This window comes from Oncorhynchus clarkii, chromosome 12, assembly GCF_045791955.1.
Source record: "Oncorhynchus clarkii lewisi isolate Uvic-CL-2024 chromosome 12, UVic_Ocla_1.0, whole genome shotgun sequence".
Lineage (NCBI taxonomy): Eukaryota > Metazoa > Chordata > Actinopteri > Salmoniformes > Salmonidae > Oncorhynchus > Oncorhynchus clarkii.
This window is the reverse complement of record NC_092158.1, coordinates 10,990,864-11,002,022: the sequence shown is the minus strand read 5'-3', so window position 1 is coordinate 11,002,022 and position 11,159 is coordinate 10,990,864. Positions and strand designations below refer to the sequence as shown.

Below are 11,159 nucleotides of genomic sequence, written 5' to 3'. Positions count from 1 at the left end.
GCACAGTTTAGAGGGGCCTTTTATTGTCTCTAGCACAAGGTGCACCTGTGTAGTGATCATGCTGTTTAATTAGCTTCTTGATAAGCCACACCTGTCAGGTGGATGGATTATCTTGGCAAAGGAGAAATTCTCACTAACAGGGATGTAAACAAATTTGTGCACAAGATTTGAGAGAAATACGCTTTTTGTGTGTATGGAACATTTCTGGAATCTTTTATTTCAGCGCATTAAACATGGGACCAATACTTTACATGTTGCATTTATATTTTGGTTCACTGTAGTTGACATCAGTAAGTTTTCTCTGTCTTCTTTCCCGGAACAAAGATGTTTAGAAACCGGGGGAGAAAATACAACAACTAAAAAGAAAACGGGAAAGATTTTCTGTGCAAGATTTCCAAATAACATCAATTTGACCGGTTGTAAGGAAATAGAATGCTGTGAAAACGACCAAGTTCGTCTTGGATGCATATTTTATGATGCTGATAAAGATAGCACCTCTAGAGGTGCTATCTGAGTGTTCACGTTCTCTCAACACGCTGAAAGAAATCCAATTTCTCCACGCCTGTTCTCGATTCAACATTTTTCCTACATTTGGTTTGGTGTATAATTTTTCTGCAAGAAATGCTTAATTCTGCAGGAGTTAATATTAAGGCTATGTGAGAGGTTATAGACCCACAGTCAGTGTCCAGATTTCAATTTATATTTAACCCATCTGAACAGTAGCCTACAGTTCCCTGGATCTTCCCTGTTTGAAGTCCCCTTTTTGTGATTGTCGAATTTGTAATGAATTTGTAATGAATGCTATTCTTTGACTACAGCTCAGCATTCAACACCATAGTACCCTCAAAGCTCATCACTAAGCTCAGGAACCTGGGGCTAAACACCTCCCTCTGCAACTGGATCCTGGACTTACTGACGGGCCGCCCCCAGGTGGTGAGGGTAGGTAGCAACACATCTGCCACGCTGACCCTCAACACTGGAGCTCCCCAGGGGTGCGTGCTCAGTCCCCTCCTGTACTCCCTGTTCAGCCACGACTGCATGGCCAGGCACGACTCCAACACCATCATTAAGTTTGCATACGACACAACAGTGCTAGGCCTGATCACCGACAATGACGAGACAGCCTATAGGGAGGAGGTCAGAGACCTGGCCGGGTGGTGCCAGAATAACAACCTATCCCTGAACGGAACCAAGACTAAGGAGATGATTGTGGACTACAGGAAAAGGAGCACAAGCACATCCCCATGCTCATCGACAGGGCTGTAGTGGAGCAGGTTGAGAGCTTCAAATTCCTTGGTGTCCACATCAACAACAAACTAGAATGGTCCAAACACACCAAGACAGTCGTAAAGAGGGCACGACAAAGCCTATTCCCCCTCAGGAAAATAAAAAGATTTGGCATGGGTCCTCAGATCCTCAAAAGATTCTACAGCTGCAGCATCCCTGCCTCCGACCGCAAGGCACTTCAGAGGGTAGTGCGTACGGCCCAGTACATCATTGGGGCAAAGCTGCCTGCCATCCAGGACCTCTAATCCAGGCGGTGTCAGAGGAAGGCCCTGAAAATTGTCAAAGACCCCAGCCACCCCAGTCATAGACTGTTCTCTCTACTACCGCATGGCAAGCGGTACCAGAGTGCCAAGTCTAGGACAAAAGGGCTTCTCAACAGTTTTTACCCCCAAGCCATTAGACTCCTGAACAGGTAACCAAATGGATTGTGTGCCCCCCCAACCCCTCTTTTTTGCTGCTGCTACTCTCTGTTTATCTTATATGCATAGTCACTTTAACTATACATTCATGTACATACTACCTCAATTGGGCCGACCAACCAGTGCTCCCGCACATTGGCTAACCAACCAGGCTATCTGCATTGAGTCCCATCACCCGCCAACCCCTCTTTTTACACTACTGCTACTCTCTGTTCATCATATATTGTATGCATAGTCACTTTAACCATATCTACATGTACATACTACCTCAATAAGCTTGAGTAACTGGTGTCTGTATATAGCCTTGCTACTCTTATTTTCAAATTTCTTTTTACTCTTGTTTAATTTCTTTACTTACCTACACACACACATATTTTTTTTACACTATTGGTTAGTCTGTAAGTAAGCATTTCACTGTAAGGTCTGTACCTGTTGTATTCGGCGCACGTGACAAATAAACTTTGATTTGATTTGACTATCATGGTTTGCTTGAAGCATGTAGGTATTACAGACTCGGTCAGGGAGAAGTTGAAAATGAGTGAAGACACTTGCCAGTTGGTCCGCACATGCTATTTAGTACACGTCCTGGTAATCCGTCTGGCCCAGCGGCTTTGTGAATGTTGACCTGTTTAAAGGCATTGCTCAGCATCGGCTACCGAGAGCATTATCACATAGTCATCCAGAAAAGCTGGTGCTCTCGTGCATGCTTCAGTGTTGCTTGCCTCGAAACGAGCATAAAAGGCATTTAGCTGGTCTGGAAGGCTCTCGTCACTGGGCAGCTCGCGTCTGGGTTTCCATTTGTAGTCCGTACTAGTTTTCAAGCCCTGCCACATCTGACGAGCGTTAGAGTCGGTGTAGTAGGGTTCAATCTTAATCCTGCATTGACACTTTTCTTGTTTGATGTTTCATCTGAGGGCATAGCGAGACTTCTTATAAGCGTTTGTGTCCGGCTCCTTGAAAGCGTCAGCTCTAGCCTCTAGCTCGATGCGGATGTTGCCTGTAATCCATGGCTTCTAGTTGGGATATGTACATACGGTCACTGTGGGGATGAAGTTGTCAATGCACTTATTGATGACTGAGGTGGTGTATTCCTCAATGCCATTGGATGAATCCAGGAACATATTCCAGTCTGTGCTAGCAAAACAGTCCTGTAGCGTAGCATCCGCGTCATCTGACCACTTCCATATTGAGCGAGTCACTGGTACTTCCTGCTTTAGTTTGTGCTTGTAAGCAGGAATCAGGAGGATAGAATTGTGGTCTGATTTGCCAATTGGAGCGCGGGGGAGAGCTTTGTATGCATCTCTATGTGTGGAGTAAACGTGGTCTAGAGTTTTTTCCCTCTGGTTGCACACATGACATTCTGGTAAAAATGAGGTAAAACTGATTTAAGTTTGCCTGCATTAATGTCCCCGGCCACTAGGAGCGCCACTTCTGGATGAGCATTTTGTTGTTTGTTTATGGCCTTATACAGTTCATTGAGTGCAGTCTTAGTGCCAGTACCGGTCTGTGGTGGTAAATAGATGGCTATGAATTATATAGATGAGAACTCTCTTGGTAGATAGTGTGGTCTACAGCTTATCATAAGGTACTCTACCTCAAGCGAGCAATACCTCAAGACGTCTTTAATATTAGACATCGTGCACCAGCTGTTATTGACAAAAAGACACACCCCCACCCCCCGTCTTACCAGATGTAGCTTCTTCTCTATTCTGCCTGTGCATGGAAAATCCCACCAGCTCTATATTATCCATGTTGTCGTTCATCCACGACTTGGTGAAACATAAGATTGTACAGTTTTTAATGTCCCGTTGGTAGGATAATCTTAATTGTAGGTCATAAATTTTATTTTCCAATGATTGCACGTTAGCCAGTAGAACGGATGGCAGTGGGAGTTTACTCGCTCGCCTACAGATTTTCAGAAGGCAGCCCGACCTGCGCCCCCTTTTCTTTCGTCTTTTCTTCCCCCACATAACGGGGATTTGGGCCTGTTCCCAGGAAAGCAGTATATCCTTCTCGCCAGATTCGTTAAAGGAAAAAGCTTCTTCCAGTTCGAGGTGAGTAATCGCTGTTCTGATGTCCAGAAGTCATTATGTACAAAATAAGTAAAAAAAGAAATTACAAACAACGCAAAAAAACAAACAAAATAGCACAGTTAATTAGGAGCATGTAAAACGTCAGCTATCCTCTTCGGCGCCATCTTTCCATATTAGTGTGTAGCCCAAATGGTTCAGACGCTACAGACAGTAGTTGGAAGATCGGATGTACTGACATCAGACAAGTCCCGTGACACGTGGTGGTCGTAGAGCAATACGGAAAATACCATTATGTTCATGAGAGTCTCATCTTTCCATAGAGGGGTGTGTAGGACAAACCGTTTGGACGCTACAGGCGTTTTTTCGTGAGAAGACGATTTTCAGGATGTCTCATGGTCTGACAAACACCTCTAGCTCTCTCCTGTCACTGCAGATGAGGAAGGATACAATGGATTGAGACGCAGCCCATGCAAAATAACTGTTGTCTGTTATCTTAAATCTATCTTAAATTGACGGATTATGATGGGGACTTTATTATTTTGATAATTTGATTTCCATTAGGGGTTAATATAACCTCCCTGTCTATAAAGCCACCAGGCATTGAAGGAAGGCAGCCAGCTAGCTAACTAACGTTACTTGTTATTATTATTATTTATAACTAACCTGGCAAAAGCTAGCTAGCTGGAGCAATGGTCAGGTAATGTCAGAGTCACACAGCTTTTATTTTGAAAACAGTTAGCATACGTATCCTCTTGCAAGCCCCACCTCTCTGTTCATCAATTTTATCTTGTGGACAACATAAGAAAAATGTATTAAGGTCTGAATGCGATTTCACATTGTAGCTTGTTTGTAGTAGTGTTTTGGTACCGGAGTTGTATTTTAATACTGTCCACACTGAAAAGCACCTAGCAATATATTAGAGATGTGAGACAGGATATGTGTTTAACTTCATGCTCCTCTATAGAACATGTCAGATGGTGCATTGAAGACTGATGTGTGTCTGTCTTTTTATAAAGTCATTGCAGTAATGGTTCTATTGTCTAATAATGACTTCCGAGGCTAATTTAGAAGTCAATTCATGGGAATAATCTAGAAGAAGTAATACATAATACTGTATTTGTCTATATTACATCTTTAATGAGCAGCATTTTAATTCACAGAACAAATCATCAATATACTTGATTGAACAAATAATCAATCTAGTAATGAATCTGTATGTACCTACACCAAAATAAACTCTGTATGGAAAAATATCCCTGTGTTTCTTTTTGTTGTGCTTTTCCCTTTGTACTTGTTTATTTTCTTTAATACAAAATTGTACTTACAGATATTAGAAAAACGTTTTCTAAACCAAAAAACGGAATCATCCACTGGTACAGTATCTCTCTGAGACTAGACACGTTTATCAAAGTCAGAATAATACATTGAGATTCATTTAGAGGTTTCCCCAGTCGTGGTTCTACAAGAATCATTTCACATTACACCCGCATTATTATCTGTCCACAGAAAGGTATCCTTTGCAAGTCGGTTCAGGAAATAGTCTGCAGTAGTACCTTTTGGAAATCAGTAGAGTTTCAATTTGCATTACATAGAGAGACAACAGAGCCGAAATAAGAAATCATTAGCATACAATTGAATTTACACCATTATGATCAAATACATTCATTATCATGAATAATCATGTCTAATAAAAAAATAAATATATAGCTATTCAGTCTGTGGATTCTGAAGCATTAAACTGTTTTCCATCGGTTCTTGCATGAAGTACACATATATAGTTGGTTCTTTAACAGTTTGTGAGTGAGCTAAAGGGTTTTGGTTCCGCCTCTGACAGAAACTCTCCTCACTATCTCAAAGTGTTTGTAAGTTTTTGGGAGGTTAGCTTAGCCTTCAAGAGAACCGGTTTTTATTCTCCACGGAACTATCCATCCAGGCATCCTCAATGTACAAAACTCCTGTGCTGAGCTGGAGACTGACAGAAGGGAGAGTCACAATAGCAAACTGTCTAACTGTGTGACCTCACAACCCAGCTCGTGACTACAGGAGGAGCAGGGAGTTTAGCACACAGACTGTCTTTCAGACCCTCATGCAGGGTAGATTAGTCTAGAAGGTGGGCATCGTGGGGGCAGTGTCCACATAGCCGCTGGTGGTCAGGCACGTGCTCTCCTGGAGCTGGGTAGCTACAGGTCCGTCTTTGGTTGCCTTGCCCTGCTGCTGTGTGGGATATCTCTCAGCCTCAGCCCCCTCCTTCTCCCGGTAGTCACAGTACTGCCCAGCCTCAGCCATCTCCCTCTGCCTCTGCAGCAAGAGCACGTTGTCATTGTTCACCCCGTTGACTTTACTGTAGTCCACCACGGCCCTGCCGAACTGCACCTGGGAGGGGCCCCGGCCGTGGCTAGAGAGAGGCTTCAGGACCAGCTGGTTCTCCTGGTTCACTTTCTGGACCTCCACGTACTCCATGGACCGGGAGGGGGGCAGCCCAAGCCCCGTGGCTTCTTTCTGGCGCTCCAGATTGCGGATGTTGAAGTTGCTGTGGGCCTGGGGGTGGTGCTGGGCCTCCCAGTGGTATGCAACTCCAGTGGATGGGGATCTGCTGCGACGGTACTCGCTGTACTCTCCCAGGCTGTCTCTGTACTCTGGGTGGTGGTGGTGGGGAAAGGAGGTGGATGTGGGGAAGAGATGATCTGGGACGCTGTATGTTATCTCACTTGTGCTGTGCTGCTTGGGCATCTCAAGTGTACCATAGTGGTGGTTGTCGGAGGATCCATGGATCGACGGGGAGAAGACTAATGGCCAGGTCTTAACCCTCCCATCTGATGAATCTGGGGTGTCCACCACCTGGCTGTCTCCCCTCTCCAGCCTCTCCCAAGACCCCGCCTGGCCTTGCAGTAGCTCGGGTTCCTCGTAGCTCGACTCGTCCTTGGATTCCACACCTCCACACTTCTCCATCAGCAAGGTGTGGCTGTCACAGCTGCCCCGGCCCGAGTCGTTGTCCGACTGGCTCTTGGACTTGAGGCAGCCAACATCTTGGAGGTCTTTTCCCTCCGGCATCAGTTCCTGTTTCTCGTTGACGTACACTTCCAGGTATTCCACCAGCAGATCCTCGTAGTCAGTAGACCTCGGAGGGAAACTTTGGACTACCAAGGAGTTGAATACCTCTTCTGGCTTGCCCTTCTGTAGACAGAGCAAAGAGGTTTAGTGGAAAGGACAATTAGACGGTGGAATCACTTAACCCTGAGAGACGTTGAGTGAACTAATAAAATCACTTTACCTTGAGAAGCTGTTGATCAAATCCTTTTATTTTAGGTCCAGGAACGGGAGGTAGGAGACAGTGCTTCACACTAGAGGGAGAGAGAGAGTGACTGAGTGAGTGAGCTGTTCATGAACGGAGAGTACTGTTGCTATGCAAGCAGCATCTTCATTGATTGATCTCGTGACCGTGACTTCAGAAGGTTCTTTGTACCTGCTTCTGTTCAAGGTGATAATCCATGTGAGAATCAAGAAGATGAAGGCAGAGAAGACGGCTATCAGGATCCACATGGATCGTTCCCGGGGGATGTCTGTCAACACAACAAGGAAATAACATTCGAATACAACTTCTTTTGAAAGAGAAATGTTTCTTTTTTTTTTACTACCTGACAGACATCACATACACTCCTCCAAGAGGCTGGAAGCAGCACAGCACATTAGTGACTGCGGTGCTGTCTAGACATTATATAAAACTATGACAAGTATAGAGGCGTGGTTGGCAGACTTACAGTCTGGAACTTTGACATAGCTGGCGGTGCTCCACTCGCTCCAGAAGCCGTGGTCTGGCTTACAACGGACCTGCACCATGTAGACACCACCAGAGTGCAGGCTGAAGATGTTGAACATTTTCTGCTGACCTGCGCGGTGCTCCTGTTAGGGAAAAGACACACAAGATAATATTACAGATTGTGAATAACCACAAGGGTATTGATGTGATGCTTTCATTGAGTACTTTAATAAACCTACACTTTTATCCAAAGCAGTGCAATGCATTAATTTCTAGTGTGTGTATGTTACCCCTGTGGGAATTAAACCCTCCACCTTTGCCACACAGGACAGGGGATTGATTTGACTTCCTGCATTAACTTTCTAAGAAACAGACCTGACCCTTTTCTGAGTAATGATATAAGGGTTACACAGTTAATGATAACTTTGATCGTCTGGCTTTAAAACGTTTCCAGGAACTTTCTCTGAACGATCCGTGATGGCTTTGTGTTTTGGTCTAACTGGTTGATTATTCATATAGCTCAGCAATACTGACCAATCTTTAACTAGGGAAGTATATTTAATCATTATTTAACAGGTCCCTTGATAAAGACATTGGCCAGTCTAGCATTGTAGCTGTAGGGCAGATGACTGGTTTGTGCATAGAAAGGCTAACTGCTACCTCAGTGTAGATCAGGGGCTTCCAACCTTTTTCTCCCCCCACTTTTACAACATAAATGTCCAAAAATGTCCATACATAGTTTAACAACATCTATCAGGTAGGCTATTTACTGACAATAATAATACAAATAATAATAACAACAATAATAATCATGAATATGGAAAACAAATTAACTCAGTGTTGCGTCTTCCTCTGGCATTTTACTGCTTATTTCTAGCCCATTGCATCATGGGATGTATGCGTCATTTTAAATCGGTATAAACAATCTGAAATTGTAAAAATAAACAAAGTTAGGAAAGCCTGGTGTAGATAATTCACCTGGCCACCTGGTCAGCGTGCACTGTGCCCGGCCCGCCACAGGAGTCGCTAGTGCGCGATGAGACAAGGATATCCCTGCCGGCCAAACCCTCCCTAACCCGGACGACGCTGGGCCAATTGTGCTTCGCCCCATGGACTTCCCGGTCACGGCCGGCTGCGACAGAGCCTGGACTTGAATCTCTGGTGGCACAGCTAGCACTGCCTTAGACCACTGCGTCACCCGGGAGGCCCTGGTGTAGATAATACTTGATGTAGCTTAGAAAACGGTGATCCTCGAGACCTGCAGTATACTCCAGCTCTTTATCCCGGCTGAGCTTCATGCCTTCATCACACTAGCCTCAACAACTTGATTAGCGAGACAAGTGTTCACTGCTGAGCACAAGCTGGTACAGCAGTTCTTTAAGAGCAGGACAGAGGATCACTGGCCTAGAGGTTACCAACTGTCCGCTCCCAATAAATCATTTCTAACCACATCACTTCCTCTTCTTCAGTGTAGCTGCAAAGGCATCACTTCATGACTGTGGTTGCCATTGTGAACGTTTTGAATGTTCTAGCTTGTGGTTTCTGTGGCAAAAATGCTAGTTGTGTTTAAGTACCTCCCACTCCTCCGCCTCCTCCAGTTTGACCCTGAGCTCATAGATGAGGGTGATCCAGCCGGAACGCGTGTCGGCCTTACGGGGCGGTTCCCATGACACCCTGAGGAAGGGACCATCTTCGTCCTCCAACACCCCTACCGTCACGTTCTCTGGTGTGTGTGGCTGGACTGAAAAGTGGGGACAGACAGGTGCTAATGTCAATGACCATAGAAGAGCAGACACAAGGGCCATATTTTGGGAGTATTTGTCTGCTCAGTGATAACCTGAAGAATAAACATTCAGGCATGCCATACTTTTTATGACCTTTTTTACTACAGTCCAATTTTTTATTCTCAAGCTATTTTGGAACTCTTCCAATGGAGGTGTGTAGCACCTTTTCTATACTCTCTCTGTATATCCTCTATACTCTCTGTATATGCTATATACTCGCTCTGTATATCCTCTATACTATCTCTGTATATCCTCTATACTCTCTCTGTATATCCTCTATACTCTCTCTGTATATCCTCTATACTCTCTCTGTATATCCTATATACTCTCTCTGTATATCCTCTATACTCTCTGTATATCCTCTATACTCTGTATATTCTGTATACTCTCTCTGTATATCCTATATACTCTCTCTGTATATCCTCTATACTCTCTCTGTATATCCTCTATACTCTCTCTGTATATCCTCTATACTCTCTCTGTATATTCTCTATACTCTCTGTATATCCTCTATACTCTCTCTGTATATTCTGTATACTCTCTCTGTATATCCTATATACTCTCTCTGTATATCCTCTATACTCTCTCTGTATATTCTCTATACTCTCTCTGTATATCCTATATACTCTCTCTGTATATTCTCTATACTCTCTCTGTATATCCTAAATACTCTCTCTGTACATTCTCTATACTCTCTGTACATCCTCTATACTCTCTCTGTATATCCTATATACTCTCTCTGTATATTCTCTATACTCTCTGTATATCCTATATACTCTCTCTGTATATTCTCTATACTCTCTGTATATCCTCTATACTCTCTCTGTATATTCTCTATACTCTCTGTATATCCTATATACTCTCTCTGTATATTCTCTATACTCTCTGTATATCCTATATACTCTCTCTGTATATTCTCTATACTCTCTGTATATCCTCTATACTCTCTCTGTATACAGACCATGTCCATGGGGTCAAGTTTCTTATCTATATAGACCACGTCCATGGGGTCAGGTTTCTTATCTCTATAGACCACGTCCATGGGGTCAAGTTTCTTATCTATATAGACCACGTCCATGGGGTCAAGTTTCTTATCTATATAGACCACGTCCATGGGGTCAGGTTTCTTACCTATATAGACCACGTCCATGGGGTCAAGTTTCTTATCTATATAGACCACGTCCATGGGGTCAGGTTTCTTATCTATATAGACCACGTCCATGGGGTCAAGTTTCTTATCTATATAGACCACGTCCATGGGGTCAGGTTTCTTATCTATATAGACCACGTCCATGGGGTCAAGTTTCTTATCTATATAGACCACGTCCATGGGGTCAGGTTTCTTATCTATATAGACCACGTCCATGGGGTCAAGTTTCTTATCTATATAGACCACGTCCATGGGGTCAAGTTTCTTATCTATATAGACCACGTCCATGGGGTCAAGTTTCTTATCTATATAGACCACGTCCATGGGGTCAAGTTTCTTACCTATATAGACCACGTCCATGGGGTCAAGTTTCTTATCTATATAGACCACGTCCATGGGGTCAAGTTTCTTATCTATATAGACCACGTCCATGGGGTCAGGTTTCTTATCTATATAGACCACGTCCATGGGGTCAAGTTTCTTCTCTATATAGACCACGTCCATGGGGTCAAGTTTCTTATCTATATAGACCACGTCCATGGGGTCAAGTTTCTTATCTATATAGACCACGTCCATGGGGTCAGGTTTCTTATCTATATAGACCACGTCCATGGGGTCAAGGTTCTTATCTATATAGACCACGTCCATGGGGTCAAGTTTCTTATCTATATAGACCACGTCCATGGGGTCAAGTTCCTTATCTATATAGACCACGTCCATGGGGTCAAG

General features: G+C 43.9%; 1 protein-coding gene across 2 annotated transcripts in view; it reads right to left on the bottom strand.

Annotated features, from left to right (window-relative positions):
* Positions 1-4,877: 4,877 nt before the first annotated feature.
* The window catches only part of LOC139422703 (prolactin receptor a), a 33,595-nt gene continuing 27,313 nt past the window's right edge, over positions 4,878-11,159 (bottom strand). For both annotated transcript variants that reach the window (XM_071173971.1, XM_071173973.1), the window contains exons 5-9: positions 9,071-9,237; positions 7,498-7,639; positions 7,203-7,299; positions 7,011-7,080; positions 4,878-6,913 (exon numbers count right to left, since the gene is read on the bottom strand). In XM_071173971.1, the coding sequence (XP_071030072.1) occupies positions 5,843-6,913; positions 7,011-7,080; positions 7,203-7,299; positions 7,498-7,639; positions 9,071-9,237 (1,547 nt within the window). In that variant the 3' untranslated portion in view covers positions 4,878-5,842. The remainder of the gene's footprint in view (positions 6,914-7,010; positions 7,081-7,202; positions 7,300-7,497; positions 7,640-9,070; positions 9,238-11,159) is intronic.